General features: G+C 38.2%; 1 protein-coding gene across 9 annotated transcripts in view; it reads left to right on the plus strand.

Annotated features, from left to right (window-relative positions):
* Positions 1 to 27,630, plus strand: part of diaph2 (diaphanous-related formin 2) — a 488,074-nt gene that overhangs the window by 139,921 nt on the left and 320,523 nt on the right. For all 9 annotated transcript variants that reach the window (XM_088597461.1, XM_088597456.1, XM_088597458.1 and 6 more), the window contains 6 exons: positions 15,360 to 15,434; positions 15,540 to 15,609; positions 17,854 to 17,990; positions 20,128 to 20,236; positions 23,428 to 23,538; positions 24,879 to 24,991. In XM_088597461.1, the coding sequence (XP_088453587.1) occupies positions 15,360 to 15,434; positions 15,540 to 15,609; positions 17,854 to 17,990; positions 20,128 to 20,236; positions 23,428 to 23,538; positions 24,879 to 24,991 (615 nt within the window). The remainder of the gene's footprint in view (positions 1 to 15,359; positions 15,435 to 15,539; positions 15,610 to 17,853; positions 17,991 to 20,127; positions 20,237 to 23,427; positions 23,539 to 24,878; positions 24,992 to 27,630) is intronic.

Here is a 27,630-nt window from a genome sequence, read left to right on the forward strand (position 1 = left end):
GTGTTACCTGTCCTGATTTTTCATTGAGTTTACTGGCACCAACGTGGTAGTACTAAGTGTTGTGCACTGAAGAGGCTGACTTATAAGTTCCCTCTGCTAAGCTCTTAGTATTAAATTCTCTGTCACCCAAATCCCAGCACTGACTTTTCCATATTGAATTTGCTAGCTCAGAAATCTCTGAACAGAGTTGTCCAAAATTGAATTTGCTGGCTCTAAATTTTCATTATGTGAAAATCTTCATAGCTGGGCTTTTAATGGTTTTCAAGGTCATTTTTCGGTTTGTGTGGCTTTGCAGGTTACAGGTAGAAGAACTCACTACATGGCTTTTAATGGGCAGAGTCTCCAAAATGAGAGTTGATCTACTGTATGCATCTGTCTCTATACCTGTATCTAGTGGAGTCAGCATAACCAGAACAATAGACTCAGCTTGTCATGAAACATTGTGCATGTTGTATCCAAATTAATAACAAATTAGTGAATTTTCAGAATAAATGCAGAGGAGAAAAAAGGTGGGTCAGGTGCCTTGAAACCAAGTGGAAAAGAGATTCGTGCTGTTAGAAGTATGAATTAACCTATTTTTAAAACTACTATAGAGCCTTTAACAATTTCCCTGCATTAATACTACTGTACTCCAAACTGGTATGATAACAAACCATCAAAATGCCCGGTCCTTCGTCCACCAGTCTTCACTCCACTTGTCTGGATGAGGGTCTTGGCACCCACATAATATAATTCATTGCTGTTATGGGAACCTCATCCGCATCTGTATCTGTGCAGGCTGTCAGCAAACTTTAATGTTAGTTTGCTGCTTGTTCTGAATGTTCCACAAGTACGTGTTTTGGTAACAATGTAATGAGTAGAGATTTACTGAAGTTCTTTTGAAGTGTTGACATTGATAACACTGTCAAAGAAATCTTTTTTCTTTCAGAACCATCACCCATAATGTCATCTAAAATCTTCAGAAGTGATAAAAAAACAAGCCTAGGAATCATATTATTGAGTTGAATAAGCATCAGTGTTTAACAGATTGCATCAAGCACAAATCTTTACATATAAATAAATACCTCAAGTGAATTATACTGCTTGTGAAGAATTATTATTTCAAATAGATAGACAATGCATTTGCACTTATTTAGTGTTTCTCTTTGCTTTGGTTTAACTTGCTGTGTATTGAGACTGAGAAGGAAATCCAGAGCCTGAAGCCCGTAAGCAATACTTTTTTTTCCTCAAGTGTTTGAAATGATATTTGTCTAAAATGATAAAATTATATCTACGCAAGGTTTACAGTCAGGTAAGCCATTAGGTGCTGTATTCTCTAGTCTGCTTAAGCAGCAATGAAACATTTAATAAGCCCAACCTTGAGTGACCTTGGAACAAACATAAATGGGCGAATGTGATTTTATCTTAATGCAAATAAGTAAGGTACAGCATATCAATATGGTGACAAACCAGATTTAAGTACCCCCTTTGTTATTCCCAAATGCACTTCGAATGATGACAGAATCTGACCTTAGCTTTGAAGTATTGTTTCAGCAGGAGAGAAGATGAACATTAACGTACCTCCCCAGTGAGTGATGACACTAATGTTATTAATCTTTTCAGTGTTGCATTGTGTCGCTCAGCTCCCAGCACAATAACTGCTTTCTCTTTCACAGCGTAATAGCAAATCTGTACTGTGAAAAAAGAGAAAAATCATAGCCTTTCATTCAGCATTGTTAAGGCAAGAAAATGTATAAGGTTTATTTCTTGTTAAACACTATTATTCCTTTAATGTCAATCTGGAGTACAAAAGAATAGATTACAAAGCCCATGAATATTGTGTGGGGTTCGGTTTCAACTCATCACAACTTTCAATAACCAGCATTTTTTATAACAATGCATTTGAATTAATTTTTTTTTTCTTTCAAAGTGAGCCATCCTTGAAAACTGAGGAAGCAGCTGCTGTGTTTAATGCAATTAAATCTGTCCTACAGATAAAAAACCTGATAATATTCACGCAACGTTTTAGGTTTTGATGTTTGTGGTTTTGTAACCTTAGCTGCATTTCTATTTTGTTGTTTTTCATGAAAAAGAAGAACAATGATATATACTAACATAAGTGCCTGCATGTTAAATGTTAACATGACACCTGTGACACTGAGATCTCTGTTATGTTGAAGATCCACAGGTCTCCACTGAAGGAGAATGTGCAGTTCAGTAAAATGATGCTTGTTTTTTTCTGAGCTATTGTAATATTTGCATGGGATTTAAAATGTCTGACCTCATTGTTCCTGTATATTTTTATAGGACTGTAAAATTTTCCTTTCATAGGTGCACAGTGGGGATGATCTAGTTAAAACTGTACGCGTAAAATGAATAGGTAATCAGAAGACAATTTCTTCTCATCACTGATTAGTGCTGAATAAACAACACAGGTTGAAAAGAAAGTAGGATGTTGCGTCTCACAGGTTAGTTTTTTAGATGTTTGTGGAAGGAGCTTCACCAGCTTGCAGGCTGCAAAGGAGTATAACGTTTCCTTCAGTTGTTCTCCTTTGTCTGTTGAAGTGTTTCAGTGAAGGTCAGACATGTCAAAATGTGTTTTTTTCTTCTTCATTTTTTACTTTTCCAGTGTGGAATTAACCTCTGCTCATTCCTTTGTATCTCTTAACAAAGTTTCTTTCTTTTTTTGAGTCTGCTGGAAATTTGATAAAGGAGAAATTCTTCAATAATGATAGAACAAAACTGGAGAAGCCTTAAATGGAGACTACCAGATCATGAAACCAATTACTGTGACCAGCTGAAGTCTGAATACTCCATCAGCTCGTGGAGTTGCGTTGCTCTTCAGTTAGGCTATGAACCCAGGAGATGAAACATTAACAAGCCAATTCAGTTAGCTTGTAAACTTTCTTCAGTGGTGTGCAATGCACTGTGGGCAGTACTCACCAGTGGACTTGTAGGCCACTGTATGCTGCCCCAATTCTCAGTTAGAGGACAAAGAGCCAACATTTCTGATGTGAATCTGAATTCAGGAGAGAGAAAAAATAACACATCTATGGAAGCTAAAATTGGCCTTATTAATCTAAGCCTCCTTTTCTCATCAGATAAGAAATAACTTCATTAATTGTAGTAAAAAAAATTAGTAATTCCGTAGAAAGTTATAAACTTTTACTGCATTAGCAGTGCTTTGGCTTTTGTCAACAGACAGACATACACACTGGTCTTAATGGCAGCGACAGCCATACATGTCTAAATGGCTTTCCAGTGAAGTTGTACTGTAGCATTTAAGCTCTGTCATGTAAAATATAATTGTACAGATATTTCTCCTAGACTTCATTGTCAATCATGCATTAGATGTATTAAGATTAATATGTGTTATACATTAAGATGCATTTATACTATAATCTTGGCATCTCTTGCTTCAGTTAATCTCTTGCTTCAGTTAACAGAATGATGCCATTCCTTAATAATGACCCCTTTCCTTAATAATAGTGTTGACCCCTTTCCTTAATAATGTGTTCTAATGCCCGTTTTCTTGAGTGTAAATTCCTTAACTTTGCATAGCGTCCTTTAGGGGAGGTGCCAAGCTATTTGCTTGTGTGCTGCGCCAACCCAACATGATTGATTAATGTAGCAGTTTCACTAGCTAGCCTTAATTTCTTTCTTTTGCTGATTCCGATCAGAATGAAAGATGACGCGGATTTTGTTTGTTGCCAGATATCTGAAATTAAAATAGCACTGCAGTCGGTAGAAGCAAGCGCACAATGCATTCTCTTGTTGACATCAGGCCTTCAGAAGGGGGCTGAGGGGACAGGCCCCAGACCCACTCTTGTTTCTAGAAACTCACGATAAGAGTTCTTCACCGCAGCAGTCATGCTCCGACATGGTCTGGGGAGGAGGGGGAAAAAGTTATCAGAAATGCTCCTGTCAGTCTGTGAAATAAATTGTCTCCAAGGCTGTGGCGACTGAGTGAATCCAAGTTTGAAGCTCAGAGCCAGGTCATTTTTCTTGTGTTGTGCTGCACTATCTACTCTCCAGACTATAAATGTTATTACAAACTTCACTGTACCCTAAAGGCTCTGGCAGTTTTAACTTGGACCTGTTCTTGTGAAAGCAACAAAAAAAAGAGGCAGAACAAATTCTGAAATAATTGATCAGTATACTCACCCCCGGGGCTTGAGGTAGATTATGTTTTTGTTTGGGTGTGCTTTTGTCAGATGGCGTTAACTCTGCTTGTCATAAATGTCAAAAAGGGTAGCGGGACAGCCTGCTGATTAGTCCTGCCCCCTCCCAGCTCTTGAATCCCGGATTTGATTCTGGCCCCTTCTATGGGGAGTCCGCATGTTTACTGTACATTAATTTTCTCCTGGAGCTCTAGTATCTTCTCACCTTGCAAATGTGTGCTAACTGCGTTAATTGAGGTTAATTGGGGTTAACGGAGGTAAATTAATTTTTACTATATGCTTGTAGGTGCATGTGTCCCATGCAGTGTGTAGCTTTGGGATGGACCCTGGGTTGCCATGGCCCTTATCAGGAATGGGTCTTGACTCTGATAATTGCTGAAAGGGAGAATAAATGTGAATGTAGTTACCTCCTCTCAATATTGCTTAATATTGTGTCATCATGATTTTTCAGCATTGTAGCATTGTAGGAAACAGCCAGTCCACAACTCTGGTTCTGCGTAACCACAGGAACTTCAGTTTTTCACTGTGTTCAAGTTTGTAACTGATCGATCAAATCAATACCTGTCTCAGTTGGCCAAATTTACCATTCATTTGATGGCGCATAATGTAGAAATGTATATGAAAACATGCAATATTGGGAATTTGTTTTAAGAAAAGGAGTCCTTACTTTTTTAATGTATTAGACAGCGTTCCTGTATCAGTGTTGGACAATTCCCTCATCTTTCTTATCCCTTAAATCTTAACCCTTTTCTGAGTGCTGTAAGATGAATACAATGATGTGTTAAATGGCTCATGCATTAGTGTGAGTCGACCAGTTACTCTTGATCAAAACAGAAGCCGACGCTCCTAAGCCCTGCAGTGAGCATCCACAGGAGAGTCTTGTCAATCTGACTTGGGCTTTTCCCACTGGGGCAGAACTGTTTACTGTTTCTAAAAGCTAAAGCCAGGGAGAGCAGGAGAGTCTTCAGGAACTCACCAGAGACAATCTAATGAATATTCAAGTCTTTTTTTTTTCATTGCTCAAAGTCTTTTGGAAGAGCAGACGGAGATTTTGCGGAAAAGTGCACCCTCCGCAATAGGCAGATAGCAAGTATTCACATCATGTTCTGTCTAAGAAAACAGAAATGCAAAAGGCAATATATAAACTGCATATCTGCTTGCTTTGCCTCATGTTTTTGTTCTTTCCACCTTGCGGTCTGCGTGTTTGATTAATGTTTTAAGAAGCTGCCTGAGCAGGAAACAGCACCTCACTGGTTTGGGCACATCACTGATGCTTCAGCTGCTCCTTCAAAAGCAGTAAAGAAGCTGAAAGATTCAAACGCTCTCCGTGACTGGATATATTTTAATCTGGGCGGCCGTTTCATTTTATGCCACCATCTGTTAACCTCAAAGCTAGCCGTATCTTTTAGAGGCCTGGAGCTAAGCATACATAATTCAGATGTCTGATTTCAGTTCAGTATTGATTTAGTGAAAAATGGTATCACGCAGGTACAGAGGTAAATAGGTATTCTACGGCATTAAATCCAATAACCTCAGGGCTCCAGGGATTTTTAACTATTTCTTTCTTCATTGTTTTGTGTTTTTCCTCAGGACATATTTTTTATGCTGATACCTACATCTTCCAACTGTTTCTTGGTCGCATTTGAGGGAGGGTTTATACAACTGATATCTATATGTTATTTTAATAACTTTTCTGGGTAGAGTAGGTTAATACCTTTTACTTGCGAGCACATTGTTTACATATGCCTAACACTGCCTCAATAAATTTGTATTTAATATAAGCTGTTTTTCCTTTTCTTTAACAAAAATGGAAGCTGAAGTAACCTTTTTTGATTCCTGAAGACAGATTTATTGTCCTGACGTCTTCTCTGTTTCCTTGTATTTTGCAGTTTTTGATCGCTGCTTCTCTTCTGCTTGCATGAGCACACAGCTCAGTCCTGAAGTTTCCTGGCAGCCTGCTGTCGAATTGTAGTAGATAATCGATTACCCTAATTCCTGTGCTGTTACTATAAATCAGTAATATACACTTTGTACTTACAGCTGGATAATTGAAGTAACAATGGAGATATATTAACATTATTGCATTCCTGAACTAAATCTTTCACTGTTATTCTTATATATACAGCATACTGTATATTCAATAGCATATGGCAGCCATTCCAACTTTATACTCATAATACCTTTAGGACCAGTTGTGGGTTTCTGAAAAACTGTGCATTAACCCACTTTTATGGTATTTCATCAGCATTTCTGTATACTGGATTTTTGGTTTGGTAAGGCTATAGCCTGCTCTTGCTTTGAAGAGACTTCTTATGAACATCAAAGGTAAGAGTTTATTTCGTGGTGAGGGTTTCTGGGACAATGTCCTTCATCTGTGGGACTTGTTGGCTTTACTGGAAGCTGGAAGCACTTTAAAGATCTGCTGCATGAAACCCAGCAGTATTGCTGTTTCCTGTGCTGCAGTACATGTGTAGGATAGTTTCTGCTGAGGTGGGTGGGTGAGGTACGGTATCTTGTGTACTCTGAGCCAGTTGTTTACACACTTTTTACTGTAAACATACAGTATACTGAGTTAGTCTAGATCATGGTAAGAGAAGGATTTGATTTTAAAAAAGCACAAAGTGGTTTGTACTGTACATCTGCATCAGAACTGTATTTTTACCACTTGTTAATCACCTCAATTGATTTCTGCTCACACAAACTTCACAATTCATATATTGAATCACCCTAATTTTCTGTCCTATTAAGAATTTAATAACCCTGAATGAGTAACATTCAGCAAAACAAAGAGGAGAATTACAAAAAAATAAAAATAGCAATAATAAATAGTAAAAGAAGAAGATAACCTTCACCACCAGCCACCTTTTTCATCAGCAGCTTTTCGGTATCTGTCATTTTATTTCACTTATTTATTTAATTTTACTGATCAGTGATTTCCTTGACAAATTCTGGGACTTTCATCCCTGATTTAGTAAAGACCATTTTGGGCCCAATTAATTGCAAGAACATTAGGGTTGCTCCTGCTGTTTAGGAGATAATTAGAAATTTCAGAAGTATTTTCTTCACAGGAGGTGGTAATTTGAAAATTTCAGGATAGTGTACAGAACACTTTTTTCTTAATTTTAATGTTGTTTTTGCCAGTCTCCCAGGAACATGTTATTTATTATTTATTTTTCAGTCCTGTTTCTTCCCCTCTTATTTGGGGGGGGTTAAGGTATCATGTTCAGTAATTCTCATTTCTCAGTGTTCTCATTTCTCAACCACAGAAACTGAAACTGCCATTCATTTAGTTTGATGTGCAGTCTTTCTTGCTGTAGTTTGAGAATCCAGCTGGGATTCAAATGCCATTAGAAGGCAATGGAATCCTTTGAACACACGTTAGCCTTTATCTGTGCAATAAAACCATCACAAGACACTGGCATGAAAAACAGTGTCCTCAGATCAGACCACTGGGTTTGTCTACTGTATGTCTTATAAAATGTAAAAATTGAAGAGCTGATTCCCTTGGCTTTGTACAGAGAAGGTCATGTTTCTGTATACTGGCAAGGTTGTGTTTGGATTTGTTCTGTTTATGATACTCACAATAACTTCAGTCAGTGCCAGTGACCCCAAACGCTCAGGAAAAAGAGTTTTCAGAAACAGTGCAGGAGAGATAGGCATCAAGGGTCCTGAATGATAACAATATATTGTCCTGCTGAAGTTTCCTTAAGTTACTGCCTTTGTCCAAAGAGCAGATGGGCCTACATACATACATTTTTGTTGACCATATTGCAATAGAAGTAAATGCAGTTTTCATGGGAAACAAATACAAAGTCTTTGGAAAGTGAACTGAGGAGCAGGACCCAAGATCTTTGTCTTCTCTGGGATCCAGCCTGCATCATGCAGTGGTGAGCAACTGTGGTTTTTAATCCTTAAACACTATGCATGGCTGAGGTTGTGGTGTGCTGAAGCTTTCTCAGCAGCTAGAAATCTTTCTATGTCAGAGACTGGATCACGTCTAAATGAGAAGGGCCTACCAGCTGGCAAGGGACAAGGAGCTACAGCAAAGTTCAAAAACATTTAAAGTAGAGTAGAGAGGGGGGGTGGATCTGAAGAAAATCTGCAAGGGAGACATACCAGGAATAGAAAACAAAACATCAAAGGAAGAGGAAATTAAGCGCTTATACCTAAATGCAAGGAGCATTAGGAACAAAATACCAGAGGTAGAAGCTCCTGCTTTAGCGTGTGATTATGATGTAACTGGAATCAGGAGGAACATGACTGACAAAGAGTAACGGTAAATAAGACATCAATACCGGAAGCAGCTCTCTGCTCCACTGGAACAATGGAAGAGGAGGATGTGTGTGACTATCCTCACACTACCAGATGGGTGTAAAGAATTGTACTAGATCTCTAAACAACAAATTGGAAATTGCTGACATGTTAAATGAACATTTTGTGTTTATTTTGTGTTTACAGAGGAATAAATTCCTGTGTTTGCAGAGGAATAAATTCACAACTTGCCTCAGGCTGAGGAAAGGCAATGTTTTGTTTTAAATCATATTAGCATAGAAGAGGCAGAAGAGCTTGATGGCATTCTAGCAGCTGTTGGTGAAGGGGCACCATTGTTCTTCAGTCCATAATAATGAAGTGTGTTTTGCAACATATTTTTATACCCTGTATAAAACGTTTCAACCACTGTAAAACTGTTCTACCCTTCAGTGAGAGATTATCTTTCAGAATGAGTAGCACCCACTCAAAAAAGTAAACTGTTCTATAGCAAACTGTAGAACAGGTGGGGTCTCGAAACACCTCTAACATGATTTCTGGCTTTCAATATGCTTTAGTGGCAGCACATACTGTACCTGAGACAGACAGCTGAGGCTCTCCATACTGTACATGTGAACAGATTCTACTTATGAAATTGTAAATAAAGTGACACATTCTGTTTAGGTCCTCCTTAAGTTTTCACATCCGCATCAGTTATTTTAAAAAGCAAAAATTCATTGGCTTCAGATCAGATCAGCAACTTGTTACTACTTTAATTCTTTCAGTCTTTTGAACCTAAATAGATTAATGTCTATGACCTTTGGGAGCAATGTAGCAGCAAGAATGTATTTTTCTTGTGCCTGTTGGGAGCACTAAATCTAATCATTTAGGTTTGTAATAGCAGGCAGACAGTGAGTGGTGTTTAAAGCAGATCTATGTCTTTAGACAACCTGACGATTGTCTGAATCACAGTGACAGAGATATGTTTTTTTTTATTCAGGAGGTTAAAACCACAGCTTGCTGCCTGCTTTCCGCAGGGTCTATTGATATTCTTCTAAATTATGCAGATGTATTTCCAAAGAGCTGTAGTGTGATGCACACATACATTTAGCTTTGTATATTTATTTTTTCCTAGACTCAGATTCTCATATTTTTTGTTTGATTTTCTTTATTGCCTTTATGCTCTTTGGACTCAATCCTCCAGGAATTTGGCATCATTCTCTGCTGCAGGACTGTTAGAAGGAGAAAGCATTTTCTAAGTTTTAAGTGGAAAGATCTGTGCTCTAATAAACAGAACTAAATAGTGGCAGGTATAAGTTTATTAAATCTTTACTCTTTGATTACCAATGGACAAACTTGAGCAAACTGTATGAGATAACTAGTTTCTTTATCTTTACTTTTTCTTTACTGTGGGGAAATAATCTTTCTTTATAGAGCTAGTTCTACCCACTGGAGAAATCAAGTCCCCAAAGGTTTTTTTTTCTCCAAACGCTTTCTTCAAGGTGCATTGTGTTGCATCCTGTAATTATACTTTATGTTAGAATTAAACATTCAGACACAGACACAAGATATTCATTCAGTTTTATAGTTTATCCTTGACCATTAAAATAATAAAAATGAATTCTCTCCTAAAATTGTTGAGCTGTAGTGTGCAGATTCATTAATTTTAAAGCTTGGTGACCAGTTGCTGTTAAATGTTAAAACAATTAATTTACTAATTACTTAACCATTTTAAAAATCTGGTCTGCTTTCGGAATGTTTTAGCACTAAAGACAGCGGCTGGAGAAGTGGATTTGCTTTGTGGTTTAGTTGCAGTGCAAAATTAAAAGATTTCTTTCATCTTTCAGCATTCTTCAAGCAAAAGCTCTCATGGGTTTGTTTTAATAAAAGAGTGGCTAAAATCAATTGTACCAAAATAGCAATACTCAAAAAATATCCTTTTAACGATTCTGTGTTACAGATGTACTTTGTAGCGGAAAAGATAGCATTTTCTCAGGGAGATTCATTTAAACTCAAGAGCTTAACCGTCCCTCAGCTGACTTCTACTTTTTGTTTTGTAAAGGCTCTATTCTTTTATTTGCTTCCTAGCATGTTAGAGCATATAAAAGTTTTCAAAGGGGTTGAGACCATCTGATCCATCTTGCACATCACTGCTGGCATCATTGTCAAATATTCTGCATTGTACATATGACATGAGTGTGTAAAGCATTTAAAGAAAAATAATAAGCAAAAAAAGACCTCTACAAAGATGTAAACCTTAAATGTTGATTTTGTAGAGATCTTGCAAATCTGTGCAATTTATGACACCTCCAAGAGATTGAATAATAAAGAATGACATACAGTAGCTTAGGTCCCTTGATTGTACAGCTGGATGTCAATGTGTTGTGGGACAGAGACTGCACCCTGCAGAACACGAGAGTACCCATTACTGCTTTGCAAATGTGTTTTCAGTACTGTGAAAGGCAGTAAATAGATGTGACTTTATCATCAAATCCATTAATAACATTGGTGTTGGTGCTACGTTAGTGCATTTGTCACCACAGTCTAAGAAAAGTAATTGGTCTAATTAAAGAAGAATTTTCTTCAGCATGTTTTACCTGTTTATTTCACAAGAGGCCTGAAGAAAGCCTTTTTTTATCAGCAGACTACCTGAGTGGACAAGAACTGTTTGTTTATCAATAACAAACATACAGTGTATACAGTGTATAAACTGCAAGCTATGCTTGTAATGGCCCTGTACTTAGTGTGTCTGTATCATGGGCAGGATGTTAATATGAACCAAACCATATTCCATGTGTATAACAACAAAAATTAAATACTGTAAAAACAAGAATTACAAAACCAACAGTGGCTTAGTAAAGCAGACTTTTTCAATGACAATTTGGATCCTGTTTTTCATTTTGCTTCAGGATTTTACATGATTCCTGAAAGTATCGCAGTTCAGTCATACCTATCATCCACATCTCAACATGCTCTTGTCTTTATTTTGTAATGAAAACTCCAGGTTCTGTGTCGACAGTGTGGGGAATGACAGGCCAGGCTGGAGGCAGCTTTACAGGCTCTGACAGATTTATTGCCGGTTTCGTTACAGTGTGGCGATATGATCATGGAGGCAGAGAGAGAAGGTGCAGGAATCCTCTGGATGCAAATGAGGGATTCATGTATATTTTAACAGATTACTATAAACCTGTGATAAATGTTGTTTCTTTCAGTTGGTCAATGTTACTTTATCATATAACAGAAGATTACTTATGTTTTTTAACCTGACATAGTATATACTGCAGTACATTATGCGAAGATGTTAGACATGGTTTTATGTCAATTTGGCTATTTGTAACGATTCTTTTGCAAATGTGGAGACTGTATAGAATGATTCCCTTCGATATGTCATGATTAAGAATTTTTTTTCAAAGTGCAAATAAAAATCTCAGGGTTAAGCAGTGAATCAAGCAAGAGGATACACAGAAGTACTCAGCATCAGCACTGAATAAGGGTGTGAACTTCTCGTGATGCATATGGCATTCCCAGATGCAAGGCTCTCTCTCTGTCCGTCCTGTACTGCTGTACTCTAACAAATGCACACTGGAAGCTCAGAGAGCACAAGCACTCACTCCTGGGTCAGAACACATTGCTATTCAGCTTTGCCCACTTTTGGAAAATGAACATGGCAGCTTTCCCAGTGGTGGGAAGGTACAGTAGTCTGTGGTTATACTGATAAAAGCATGTAACAACACACAAGGGAAGCCTATTTAACTATTAGCCAGAGTTTCTGCTGTCAGGTTACGAGTTTTAAATTGTTCTATTTTTAATAACGGCATTTGAGTCATGTTACAAGCGTATCTTGGAATCAATCCCAGTTGCATCATCTTTACCTGGATACAAGAATCCCCCACCTCCCACCACTCATATTCCACATGCACTAAATAATTGAACACACCCATAAATAAATCAAACTATTGGTTTTATCTTCTCAGGAATTACATTTGTATTTACATGCTTTTTTCATGAATTTGCTATTAAGCCTATTTAAAGAGACAGAACACTTTGACCATGGTGTCTTAAGAATACGGTCGTGATTTTCAGGGTGCTCTGAGCAGCACGTCTGAATCGCATGATAATTTTCTCTGCAGCGCACACAGTCCTGGTGCCTAATCTGTTAGAGTTAAAGCAAAACACAGATTACATCCATTAGCTATGCTGAAAGCTGTTGGTGATGTGTTGTGCCCCGTTCATGAATGCATGTTGTCTTTGAGAAGACTGCTGTGCACCTTGACCCTCAATTAAAAGGCTGGGGAGAGGAGCGAGAGAGATGGATTATGACACCATTTTGAGCTCCAGCTGGGGGCACTGAGTGTGTTGACTCCGTGACTCCATGACTTTGAAGAGCAGCTTCTTATTCTGGGAAGGAAAGGATTCCTCACCTGTTGTATCCACCCCGCGTGCATCCTTTATTATTTTTTCTGACTGATTTCTTTCCTCTTCTCCTACTGCTTCCTTAATGTGATGTTCAGATTAGATGCTTAGCAGCAACAATCCTCATTTAAACAAGGAAAACAGGATGTTCTTGGAAAGCTCATTTTTCTTTATTCTCTCTCTGTTTAACTATGTTTGTATGTGATGAGCCACTAAAAGCAGCATGAAGTGAAAGAGCAAACATTAAACTGTAAGCGCTTAGTAAACAGACAGTTATAAATTTTCAACATTATACTGTTTTGTTTTATTAACAAAGCAGATCATAATAATATACTGTAGAGCAAATAGTAATAAGTTGCAAATTAGGTTTGGTTGCCTAGTAATGAATATTGAATAATGGTGTGCAGGGGCTTGAAGTGTTTGTAATTCACTGTAAATTTCAAAGCAGATTTGAATATACCTTACTTTACCACCAAGCTTTGCCGTAGGCGAACACACATCAAAGCTAATAGAGGGCTGTTTGTGACACTGATTGTCAATACAAATGACTTTAATATACATGCCGTTATTGAGTAAAATTGTCCTCAAATGGGAAGATAAATCATTGAGTTATGTTCCATAATGCAACAAATTGCTCTATGTATTTTGTTTTATTGACACTCTTGGGCTTCAAATAAGTAATGTTAATAACATAATCTGGATGTAATCATGGACATCTCCAGCATCATCCTGTTAATCAGATAGAGCAGAGAGCAGGCCTGTCTGAAGTGGATCATTTGCAGTCTCTCGACATGGTGTGGTTTATAGCCAATTATCGCTTGCAATTCTGTATTGATTACTGCATCATCCATCTTGCATATGTTAAGCACTTTGCTGTGGGACACAGGCTTTAGAGCGTCGGGGTGGGCGTTTTCAGAGGCAAACTATAAATAATTAAGATTTAGACTTCTTCATACGAAATGATTAAAATGTGAATGCAGCATATGTCACTGCCGGTGTGTCTGCGCTCTGTGATGCGTTAGCATGGCTGAGCAGCAGCCTCATGGGGTTTGCATACTGTAGCTGCAAAGTTCTGCCTGGCACAATGCATGTGAAGCACTTGTGCCCGACTCAGGAAATCCATCATGAGAATGTAAAATGAAGGGCACCGTTTCTTCTGTGAATAATGATGTCCCGCATGGACTTTTATTGAATCATTTCTGCATCCTATTTACTGGTGTAGATACTGATGTGCTTGTCGTAGGCAGGAGGATTTTTCCAAGCCACTCCATTTCCCCACATCTCAGTCCTCAATCCAACCCTCAGCTTTCAGATAACAAGAGAGAAACTTGTTGGATACCTTATGGATCAACTGTTTCCTTCAGTAGCAACGTGATTTAAAGGTTTTTTTTACCAGGTTGCATGATCTTTTATGAGTATCTTGTTGAAGTTGTGGATGTCCTCAATTCACTTGGAAATTGCTGATGCAACTACAGACCCATCTGGCAAGTGTCAGGGTGCAGCTCTTGCACGTGGAAACATCTTTCCAGCGCTTGGCAGCGCTCAAGTTCCTAATTCCTATTGACATTTCTAGGCCTTGCAGCTCTGTGGCTTTTTACTTCTGAAGGATGTGAAACAGATATAATTTCTAATTAGAAATAGACTCTTCATTTGATTGACAGGAATTTAAATGGGGAGAAAGTGAGACGTCCGCTTCTGGCCTTGTCAAAATACAAAGACATTGAATTAAAAAACAACCTAATTAGCAAGTTTTGAAAATGGAGGTCCATCCATCCATTACTAACTGCTTCATCCAATATAGGTTCACGGGGGAAGCCGGAGTCTATCCAGGCAAGCTAAAATGAAAGCATCTTTGATAAATTATTTGAAATTTAACGGTGACTTCTGAACTGGGACGGAAGGGCATTTTATTTTGTTTGTGTGATTCCATTATTTTTAACTACTGATTTTATATTATACTTGCAGCAGCGTTACTGATGGCATGCACTGCCTTTTAGGCTAAAAAAAGGATACATGAACAGTAAAGACAAATGACTTCTGCTTGCTAAGAATCCTGTTGACTTCACAAGGGAATGATGTGTTGCACATGAATCATGAACAATGAAAATGGTGAGGCTGGAATTGTGGTGATCCATAGAGCTGTACAGAGCAGTCAATGTGTTTATGGTCCTGTGCTTTTTTTTAGATCGATGTTTACATATTGAAACAAACAGAAACAAGATAAAAAAAATGTTTTCAACAAATATTTACAGCTTCCTTCCAAGACAAACCATTAGTCAGTCTCATTCTCTTTTTTGAGAAAGAGAAACACACGCTGTGGCTCTGTAATTCAATATGGGCGCAGACAAGCTTTCAAACTAAACAGTAGTTACTCCCTCGGGTTACCTCCACTATTGGTGTAGAAGGGAAAAAAAACAGGGAGAGAGAACATTGAGACAGTGAAAATTAGAGTAATTTTCATTTAGTGCGGCAGCAACAAATTGAAGCTATTTAATGATGTTGGTTCAAGTCTAATGCTTGACATCTTTCTTTCCCCAGCTGGGTTAATAACTTTGGACATGAAGGCCTGGGACTGCTGTTGGACGTTCTGGAGAAGCTCCTGGACAAAAAGCAGTAAGAAACGTAGTCTTCACAGAAAATATAACATTCATTTCTCAAGGATGGACATCATTGCCTCATCTTGGCTCACTCTTTCTTTTTCTTGCTCTCTTCCTCCAGGCAAGAAAGCATTGACAAGAGGAATCAGCACAAACTTATTCAGTGCCTGAAAGCTTTTATGAACAACAAGGTGCGTTTTTGGTTTGGGAGGTCTGGATTCCCTGGCCTTTATTTCATCTTTAATAAACCCCAGAATAATCTAGCATAGAAATTCTGCTTTTCCCAAAGACATTGCCATCTCTCTTCTGATTCCTGGTCACAAAAGGCTGAATGGATTTCTATAAAATGGATCTTTTGATAAAGCTTTCAATTGTGAATTATTTAAACTGCTGAAACGTGTTTGCACTCCATTGGCTTTAACCACAGCTGCTCTCGTTCTGTGAGATATTCAAAACCAGCTGGGCAGCCTCACTGTTAAAGTATCCTTTGTCACAGGGTGTTTGGTAAATGAACCACAAATGTGTTTACATAATAGATATTTTCTTTCAACCTCAAAACATGTTTTACAGACTTACATTTCATCTTCTGAAGTAGTAAGTGAAACAAATGCTGTAATCTGCTACACTATTTCAAACATTAATTTTCTTTATCTCCATCTAAAGTAATATTGCAGTTTTGTACCTTAATGAAGGTACTCTGGACTGTCAATCTACTAGACAGTCAGTAGGTCTTTAGCCCTTGCAGATAAGCACATGTTCTCAAGATACTGGTCAGATTCACCAGAGCAACTCTTCCTCATATTTGAGGTGAATAATGCAGTCCCAAGTACATTGCCACACCATGTCATTCTGACCAAGTTCTGTAACAAACCAAGGTGGAATTAAAACAGTACAAATTAAAACACTTGCTCCCACATTCTTTGTTCACACTCAGCATTTTTCAATCTGTTTATTTATACTGTAGGTCACTTGAGAGATTATGCAATATTTCTTGCAAAAAGGCATCTTAGCCTGATAGAAGATCAATTAATAATTTGAGGTATTTTTAATTATAATTATGTTTCTTTATTTTTGCACTTCTGTGTTTCAGTTTCTTTTAAGACTTCAGATTTCTGTTGCTGTATGAGCCAGACAGAAGTCATAAAGATTCCCTTCACCTGAAATATGTCAGCTGACTCGGTCCTTACTGCCTGGAAGGGTGTAGTGTAGGCCTGCTGGTTATGAATTGATCAAATTAGAGCTTGTTCATCCACTACCAGGCCAGTACCTGAAAAATCAAGATGCAGGTGGAATAAATTAAAGCTGGAAACAAAAGTTTGCAGGTTTGTGTAGGACCCCCTCTGAGTACCTGAAAACCAGGCCATGCTGTGTGCATTACAGGATAAGTCATCATAGACTGGCGGAGTGTGACATTGTCGCCCAAAGGCACACATTACTGAGTTCTGTGTGTAAAATTAAACTGGTACCGTTCTGGCTCTGCAGACACTATAACTCATTCCCTCCATTTTCTTTTTTGTGTTTTTTTTTTCCTTTGGAAACCTTGGTATCATTTTTCAAGAGATTTTTCTAAATAGCACTGTGTCCCTTGATTCTATCAACCATTAAGTTCCTATTGACCAGAAATTGCTTTCTCTTGCAAAATCCCAAAACTCGACTAGGTCATCCTAAGAGCAGGAGGGATTAAAGGTACAATAAAATGTTTCTTTGTCCCTGCAGGCCTGTCCTGAATTGGATTAATTCATCACAATCTTCATTTTCTCCCACCGCCTTGCACAGTGCTGTTCCTCAACAATCATGGCTAATTCTGCTGTGGTGCTGTGCTGTGTGCAGAGAAAGCCTCAGCTCTTTAAAGTTTTGGTTGTATATCTCATTAAATGTGAAATAATTATGAAAGGAAAAAAGCCGTGCATTTTGTTTTCTATCTTGGTTTACTTGAAACCAGAACTAATACTGTATTTAAAGATTCAAAATATGGTTCTGCAGTAAAACTTTCCTCTAAGACTGCTGTGAATGAGATTCTGAATGAACATTCTTAACGAAGATTCAGTGTTAATGCATGCACTGCAGATATGGATTTGGGCAATACTCTTATTTTGAAAAACACAATACTGCCTTCTGGTGTGGCTTGAGGTTTAAAACCTAAGATCACAGACAAAAAAAGGTGATACTACCTCATTTAATTTTCATAGGGCATGAATGAAAGGGCATGTGCTTTTCTAAAGGTCCCCTAGGATGTGTCATAAAGAATTTTCCTATTTCTTCTCTTTTTGATCTTGTTGCTTTTGCTCAGTGTCCCAGTGTACCGCTTCAATTTTCCCTGTCCGAAACTGAATAGAAATACAACGATGATCTCAAGATATGCTACCAGCCTGAGACATTTCACAGACCGCTTGTGGTTACTGGAGTTTAAAAACATCTTTATGTATTTATTTTAGTATGGCCTGCAAAGGATCCTGGGAGATGAGCGGAGCCTGTTACTTCTGGCCAGAGCTATTGACCCGAAACAAACTAACATGATGACCGAGATCGTCAAAGTCCTCTCTGCAGTCTGCATTATTGGAGAGGAGAACATGTAAGCCACTACTGTAGTTAACATCTTTAATACGACACATTTAAAAATGCAAAAGCTAACACAGAATACATTCTCTTAAATATCTTTGGTTTTGGTAAGTATTTTTTAAAGTAAGTGAAGGCGATATTGTTTTATCCGCAATTCTCATTATCATCAAATTGCTTTTCTTTCTACCTGTATAATTAAAGTAGTTTTCTTTCTTCTGCAATATGATTCAGTTAACAGAATATTACTTAGTAATCAATCAGACCATATTGTCTTACAACCTGTGTAGTAGATCACCAAAATAGAACGTGACACAAATAAATCAAGACGATCACAGAAGATTTTACTGAAACATTCTGGGCTTTTATTCTGCATTTTAGATTAAACTTTCAAGTGTGCCTAAATGAATTCCTTAGCCTCCAATCAGACATAGCTGTACGTTACTGTACATGTGATGTGTGAAATTGCCCGGTGTTGTCGTCTGCGGACACGCAGGTATGCTGGCGTATCACAGATTGAATCCAGTTACCGAGACGGTACCAAGATGATTTTAAGACAGCATCAAAAGTTCTTTTGAATTAAAACGCCAGATGAATAAGCACTGCAGCATAAAATGACATGTAACGAAAAAATAAAAATGCATGTCACAAATGACGTGTGAGTGGGTTCTGAGTTTTGCTTTTGTTCAGCCAAGTGACTGTGAGCACCCGGTGTGCAAGATCACTGAAAACTGCCAGGACTATTTTACGTAGCTTTCCTTAAAGCTGGTTCTCTCTTTAAGATTGCACATTTCAGACTTAATATTTCACTAGCCCAATAAAATAATGTATGTATGTATTCCTATTAATACAGTTATGTTTTTAAATGTTCTTTTGTATAGGGCAATATTATACACATTTCAGCAGCAGCAGTGCCAGAAAAGGCTGACATTTCATTTTGTACCTAAAACCCTCTTGGAGCAGATGTAACAGCAGTGGAAGTGTTTTGATACTATTGTAAGTGACAACATCAAACAGGCAGATGAGAAGTTAAGCAGGTGTCTATTTTTGAAGAACAGATTTCCCTTGCATGAAAGGGATCGCGTGTGCCCCTGATTCAGGCTTTCTTAATCACCCTAAAATTGAAACATTTTTTTTAGAAAAGGTTTCTGCTAGAAGAAGAGAAACAAAGTCTGAAGTAAGCTCCGTACACTACTGTATGATTTAATACAAAGACTTTTCTCTCTAGAATGATTTGAATAGATGTGGAGAATATATACAGAAGTAACAAAGTGATGTAGTTGAATGGGTTTTTTTCTCCTGTATAGCTGTGGGGGGCTGGAAGAGAAATGAGCTAAATATGTTCTTTAGATCTCCCCTGTTAAATAATTGCCAGACCAAATCTGTTTTAAGCAGGTAAGATCACAGATGCAGCTTAGTTGTGAGCTATCGCCCCTCATTTGTGCAGATGTTTCATTGCACTGTGGGGGACATGGGGAAAAAAACTGAAAATGGTCTCCTGTAGGATTCTGACTTACAGTGTTGCATGTGTGCAATAGATAAAGGAGATGCAGTAGCTGGGGTGTCTTCACCTGATCTGCTAAAATCAAATTAAAAAAAAAAATATTTTTTTATTGGGCACTGATGCTCAAAAAGGAACTCAAAATAATCAAAAAGTATTCAGACCCCTCCACTTTTTCCACACTTTGTTGTGTTGTAGAACCTAAGACACTTATTTCAAAATGGATTGAATTGATTCTTTTTTGCCATCAATCGACACATTGTACCCCATAATGACAAAGTGAAAACACATTTTCAGGAATTTTTGCAAATGTATTAAAAATAAAAAAATGAAATCTCCCATTTACATGATTATTCAGACCCTTTATTTAGTACTTTGTAGGACCACCTTTAGCAGCTGTGTGCTTTGGATAGGATTCCAGAGGAATTTGTGATTGAAACAGCTCCCGAATGCCGAACAGTATGCACGGATCAGCAAATACAAGGAGAGATATGGGGCGTGACATGAAAAAGGAAAACAAAGGCCGCAAATGGAAGTTCTGGGAAGGTCTCTACTGGGTGGGTTTGAAAGGTGAAGTCAATGTCCCATCCACTCCCTGATAAAGACATGTTTGCTGTTATTGTGTGTGCGTTTTTTGTTTCTTTACCTACAGCCTGGATAAGATCCTTGCAGCTATGACCATAGCAGCTGAGCGGAATAACAAGGAGAGATTTGCGTCCATCGTGGAAGGACTGGAGAACCACGAAGCCGCTCAGCTGCAGGTGGGTGGAGGAGCTCCTGAGCTCTGCTTCTGTGGCTCAATTAGATGAGAAAGGAGGAGAAGTGGGACATTTCCTCCCCAGGGTGAAAGTAACTGTTGAAGTCAGGTTCCAAAAAATCAGTTTAACCCATCCACCAGTTCCAAACCCTCTACCTGGTGGGTGGACTTCCACTGGAGGGAAGAGACCTCTGGCAAAGAAAACAGCCCTTCAGGCGCTGGGCTTGTCAGTCCATAACCAGTCCAGGCCTTAGTCTTTTATGTGTTTATTTTTTTTGTTTTGGAAATGTAATCTTCTGTTTTGGGGCATTTGCTTAATTACTTTATTTGTTTTATTTTATTGTGGATGTCCTGGGAATGTCTGGCTCTGATATCACGATATACTGTATGTCTCTTGACTGCGCATTACGAACCCTGCTGTCTGTTGTCATGCCTGTTTGGGCAGAAAGCCGCAGTGCCATGTCTGAACGGGATACGAATACATCTTCACTCTGAGGTTAGATGTGACTGGGAGGATGAGGCAATTTGACAGTGCAGCCACTCGCAAGTGCAGGTCTATCACAGAAATCTGAGGCTTCCTGATCCTTACATCATGTGAGACATACAGTACTGCTCTGTTTCTTACCTAAATCGCTCACAAGCATTCCCCATTCTCTGTAACTGTAAGTTCTCCTTTAACCTGTTGAACTAGCCTACCTTGAAGTTGTTTGGTCCTGGCAGTTAAAAAATCGGGTAAGACAGAGAAGTGGAATGAAGACCCCACATACAGTGTCGTCGTACCCCAGTATAGAGAATGAACCCCCTTTGTTCATGCCTTCACTCTGTAAACTGTCCTGACCCCTCTGAAATCTGATAAGCAGTGCCATTTGCTACTGTAGCAACTGTTTACAATTGAGAAAAGTGTTAAGATACAGAAAGTTACTTTAAATATGGATTAGATGTTCAAATCTAGAGTTGAAGAATAGCAGACATCATGACTGCTTTCAAAGTTTACTCTTCTGTTTGTCATTTTTGCTTTTTCTTCAGCTTTTTCCAGCTTCTGTATGAGTTTCTTACAGCCATAGTTTCTCCCAAAAGGAGCAGCGCCCCCACCTGCATCACCACTCGGACTCCAGGGTTTTTAGACCATGTCTGCTAAGGCTCTCTCAGCCAGATGTCTTTCATTATGGCACGTATGCCTAACACAGACCGAACAAAACATTTAATTACAAGTTCAATATGTATTTTTTTCTCTTTTAAAGAGAACAGAGATTTTCATTAAGTTATTTATTAAGTGCAAGGTAAATCATGCAGTTGTTTGGCAGAAAGTGTTTGGGATCTTATGGTGTGAGTGTAATCCCTTTAATGGCCAAGCTTCATTTTCTTTGTTTAGAACTGCAGGTAATGGAACCCAATTCAGCTAATTGTGAAGTAAATTAAAGTACCTTCCTGATGCAGTGGGTTCAAAGAAATTGAACACTTTCAACCTGCATCTGGCTGTGGAACTCGCCTAGCTAATGCCATTAAAATCTGCTTTGCTGTGGTTTAAGGTTTCCTCCATCATAAGGAAGGTGGCATCAGAACTTGAAACCGTCCCAGCAGTGTTTTTTTTAATTAGCCTGGTAAAGCCTCCTCGGGGCTGTACATTTAGCTACAGTATATGAGCACACTTCTTGCCAGAGTGTAATTGTTTTTCTTCAGACAAATAAAATAAAAATAAAATAATGACTAGGTATGTCTGCATTTAATTATATCATATGCTGTGCATTAGGACATAAGAAAGGAGAAAGATATAAAGTAACTGTAGCTTCCAAAGCAGTTGCCTGTGGGCTCTGATCACCCCTAATGACTTTGACAAAGTAAACTTAGCGAAGACTGTTTTGTTAGAGCACTACAGCAAAACAAGCGCCTCCAGCCCTTAGTTTCAGGGCATTGTGCAGCTTTAGTCCTAATGCCCAGTGAGGCTTAATTTATTAAACATGGGTTTTACGCGTCTTCCGAACCCTGATTTACAAGTTACAGTGAAGGCTTCTTCGTCCGTATCCATTACTCAAGTGAAGGTCTCTCCGCGGCCGGATATATGGCTCCTTCTTTTAAATTGTCTTTCCACCATCACCCTTCTTGAAGCCGTCTCTTTCCCGCAGTCCTGGTGCATCTGCTTCAGCACACATCCATTTGGTTTGACGCGCCCCATAAAAGCTGCTCTGGTCTCTTGTTCAGTTGTATTAGTACAAGCCATTGAGCCCACGGTTCCTCTAGCACAGTGGAACAAAAAACATGGCGTGCCAGATGGCAGCTATTCGCTCCCGTAAATCTCCTGCCTGCGCGCTGGCTGTTGCACGTTGACTTGGCTTGTTCACACCACCACTCTGACACCACAAGCACCCACTCCGCCATGCACCACTTCCTCACGGGGTTTGAGGGCATTTATCTGGATCCGCGTTAATGTGAAACATCAAGGAAAAACACACGCTGGAGGCTATTCAGAAAAAGGAGGGTGACACAATCTCCTGTGGCCTCTTAATAAAACACACTGGCATGCACTACTTTTCGAATGTCAATCAAGGAATCCTTCAGCTCCCATCGATCTTCTGCCTCCAGAACATTTCTCTGTGCAATTAACATCCTCCGTCATCCCACAACAATCCCTGGAGCCAACTTAGGACCAGTTAATGTACATCAGCATCTTTTCCTCTTGTTTCTGTGCTTTGCCATCCTTCAGATCAATCAATTAAAAATGCACTGTTGTTCAATGGACTGCTCCGCTCTCTGTTTTCTCTACCCCCACTCCTGGGCGGACAAGAGGCTGTTTCAGTCTTTGGTCCATTAGAAGGTGTCCATGTCCTTCTGAAATAAGGAGGTTTGAGACTATAAATATACAGTACAGTGTTTTTATTGAAAGTGTAAAGTCCTCAACAATAAGAACAATTAGGGATACATCTGTCACTGAATATGTGTATTCTATATATACATTACAGTATTTACACATGACAGAGACAGTTGCAAATGAATTCCCAGCTATAATTCTACACTACAATGAATCAGTTTAATCTAATAGATTAATCATCTATTCTAGTTTGCAGGCTACTGTGAGGAGAAAGGTTGTGAGCTTTTACAGCTTTCCTGTATGTCACGAGGCTCTGGTCCAGTATGGTGATTTTATAAGGAGGGTTTAGTTGATCTGGCTTTAAATTGTCTGATTAACTCCTCTCACAGGTGGCATGTATGCAGCTAATTAACGCCCTGGTCACATCGCCTGACGATCTGGACTTCAGGATACACCTCCGAAATGAGTTTCTGCGCTGTGGTCTGAAGAAGATCCTGCCGGTGAGTGCCGATGGCTGCTGTAATCCAGTGGGCTTTTCCACTGCTCCTACACAAATCTGGAGTCCTAATGGAGGAAAGTAAAAAATCACTATAATTCTTTATACCTTAACACAAAGGGGAAAACACACTGATGACGTATTATCGCACTGTGGTGTCCTTACTGCATCTGCAAAACCCTAATAGCCCTTGTTTGCTCCAAAGGTTTGATTTGTGGTTGTTTCTAAATGAATTTAGTCTCTATCCTTAAACTCCCCAGGCACGTGCAGACCATTAAGCAGAAACATGGGGCATGCACCAGTAATCACAGTTCTCAGAGAATAGCTTCAAACAAGAGAAAGACACAAGCTCACATCATTATAAACGGCACAGATATTTTTAAGCTTAATTAGAAGAACACAGGTTTTTCTTTTTTATTATGGTCAGAATTTGTTTTTTACATGATGTCATGCATGGGTGATTTTTTTTTGTTTCATGCAGAGGTAATTGTTTTTCACATGGTTCTGGAAAGTGTTTTGGTTTTTAAAGTGCTTTAATAACATTCTGTCCTTTTGGCAAATGTAGCGTATTTATTATTTTATTTATTTAGTTTGTCTTTTGGACCTAGAATGTGAATAATAATGGAACCTCCTTTTTCAAAGATGACAGCGGAAAAATAAAAATAAAAAAGCTAAGCAAAAATATGAGTGCAGAGAATAACTTACTCAGGCTAATTTAATCTTTGCTCAGCTTCAGAAACCTATAAATTGCACAATCCTCTGAACATTTGCATTAGATGTAGCATTTGACTCTTAAATGACATTTTATAAGACAGATGGTGTGCCTTTAGTGTGAAGCAGTGATTGATATCTTGAGAAACTTGGTTACATTTTGCTTTGTACAGCATGTATATTTAATTTAAAATGATTAATATTAAAGCTGTAAAGTTTACATTTCCAAACTTGTGTGCATGAGGAGGAGAGGCTAGGGCAGGTCCTGGAGGAATTAATCTTTACACTGATTAAAGAGGTGTTTGCTTATTTTAGCCAAATACAGATCTAATTTTGCTACAATCCCCTGATAACCAAGGAAGAAGCTTTAGTGATTTTTTCCTCCAGAAATAAATGGAAGAAGGACTATATTGAAAAGCTTGTGAGATTCATTATTTAGTCAAGAATATAACTTTCACGTTCCTGCATGACACCATATTGTTTCAGCATTTGATTCAGCTGTGCTTTGAGTTTCCCAGTGAAACTTCAGTTTCAGAATGATGGAACCAATGTCAAGTTTGAAAAAAAATATAGATTTTTATTTAGATGTTATGATTTCTTAATGTTTTGTTTATTTTTATATTAAAAATATAGGAGCTGAAAGAGACAGAGGAGCTCGATATCCAGTTGAAGGTGTTCAATGAAAACAAGGATGAGGATTTAATTGAATTATCCCACCGCCTCGATGACATCCGAGCTGAAATGGAATATCCTTTGTTCAACATCGCAAAGCTCTTGTTTAATTTATCAGTAATAGAATTGTTCATAATGATTGTATTATATTGGTATCACCTAGTTACAGACCTAAACCTTGGACCCCAGGCTCATTAAATGGGGATTTGTGTACCTAGAGAGTGATTAGATTCCCATCTCTCATCAGGTTTCAACTAACAAAAACCTTATCTCTCCTTGCTTCCTTTCACTGCTCACTTTTCATCAGTTCAGCTCATTAAAGTCCTAAATATCTAGAAAATTATAATCACCTTAGAACATGGGAACTCAATACTTTTCGTTAAAACATACATTCACTTTCTGAAAAAACATTGTATTCCTAAAGAGGTCAATGTTTCCCAATCTCCGTGACTAGTTAACATCAATGAAAGCTTGTTTTTGTACAGTACATCATCTTCATTAAAACTCTTTTTTGTACATATCCAGAAATGTAGTGCAGATAAAATTCAGTTCCTAACATTCATTATAGCTTATATTTCCAGTTATTAGAAAACAGAGCGAAACGTGAAAAAAAGATGCTGATGTCTTGCAATAGAAAACACTTCAGGCTGACTTCTTTTTAAGTCTGTCTTCAGAAGTCACAGGTTTACAATTCCTTCTTAATATTTTATATTGCAATGAATTTCATTTAGTGTCTGAGAGTTTTTTATGTTTAATTCTAGCTCCATGATGAACATAGTGGTGTAATTAATCAGACCTTAATATGTAAATATTAATAGGTTAACATTTCTTAGTTTTCAGAAATATGATGCTTTTTGTTCCTAGACTGAATTTTAAATTGAATATTTAAACCTGAACTTTAACCTTTTGTTTCTCAAAATTAATTTGTGCATTTGTAATAGTAATTTGCATTGATTTTGCTTTTGCATTGGGTACTATAAGACTGCATAACAATGCCCTCCTGTTTCCTGTAGAAACAAGAGTAACACTTGGTGAGGAGGAAATGCCTACAACATTAACAGAAAAAAAATCTGTACAAAGACACTTAAGCGTCTTTCTGTAGATGTTAATGTCCCTATCCTCAATCCAGCAAGTCTTCTGTTACTGTGTGATGACCTTTGTTATAGCAGCTAGCTTCCAGAATGACACTTGATGTAGTGGAAAAAAAGTCTTGATTAGCCTCTTATTTGCTTGAGCAGATTCCCTGATGACACTGTAGCTGTTTGTTTCCAGGAAGGACTCTTATTGATTAGTACCTGCTGTACATGCTTTGCCTTTCTTTGTGCAGGTCTTTTGAATACATATTTCCTTCTACTGTGTTTCTCCGTCTTGACTTGTCTTGCTTTTAAAGCTGCGAGGAGCCGCTTCATGAATATTAACAGATTGAAAGTACAATGCTCTCAACCCAGTCCAGACCTTGGCTCATACGAGACGACTCTTCCCTGCTGATGAATATTAATAGATAGTGCCAATCCATGACATTGATTGACCTTAAGTTTACCCCTGACTCACTCATCTAGTCCTGCTATTCTACTTTCACTACCTGTCTTAATGTTTATTCATGCCTATGAACTTGAAAATGTTAGTTGTGAAATGCCAAAAACTGGAGCCTACTGTATCTCTTCATTCACATTCTGCCATTATTAATTGTGCTATCTGGAGTGCATGAGACACCACTTCCTGTCCGGTGACTTCCTGTCACAGGCCTTGCTTCATTTGGTCATGTGACTTCCCACCGCAAACCTCGTCACACATGGTCATGTGACTTCCTGTTTTAGGCCTCGCCACAATTGGTCAGGCAACGTCCTGTTGCAAGCCCTGCCACACTTTGTATCTGCACAAGTGAATACTAAATTGTATTGCTCCTAATGTTCAGTTGAGTAACATAATATAATACAAATTTTTTCCACAATTTCGTGAGCTGCTTTGACTCAGAATTCATTTCAGTTCTTGATTCATTAACATTAAACAAAATCAGGCCAACAGTGGGAATTTCCTTTCTGTGACTTTTAATTATGGTTGGCTTAATGTGATTGACCAGAAGTGTAGATTAATTGCATTTATTGCAAGAAGTGTTATAACAATTTAATGATCATTTATTTGTCATGTGTCTATTTTATTAACCATAAATCACATTGACTAATAGGTTAATAACATTTGTTCCCTTCATCTGTTCAGTAGACTTTTATTCAGGAATGCACAATTTATTTTTATCTCTTATAGAAGTTGATGCAAAGGAAATCTTTTAATATCATGGGTGACATAAGTTGATGGGAGACAGTCAAGTGTCCATGCTCATATTAAAGGGGATGTATTTCTAGTAATGGAAGCAAGGGAGTCATATCCAAGTGCTAATCATTTAATTATGAAGTGGTTCTTTTTTTGGAGGAGGGAGAAGTTCATACCGGTGTGATGACAATAATTATGGCGTATTAAGCAGAAATGACAGTTTCGAAGTAGTGAACATACAATAGACTTATAACAGTCTGTCTATCGATCTATTGAGACACTTGTCTATTCTGAAAGCCCTCTGTTCATCATTACAGGAAGATTACTAGTCCTTTCATCTAAATCCACGTTCCACCCCTGAGCAGATGAAGACAGTCCTGCTCTTTGTCTTAAGCTTCTGTAAGGCCGAGAGAGTGTCATTTTCTGCCTAATCTCTGCTGCTGTA

This window comes from Lepisosteus platostomus, chromosome 10 (genome assembly GCF_059453375.1).
Source record: "Lepisosteus platostomus isolate fLepPlt1 chromosome 10, fLepPlt1.hap1, whole genome shotgun sequence".
Classification (NCBI taxonomy): Eukaryota; Metazoa; Chordata; class Actinopteri; order Semionotiformes; family Lepisosteidae; genus Lepisosteus; species Lepisosteus platostomus.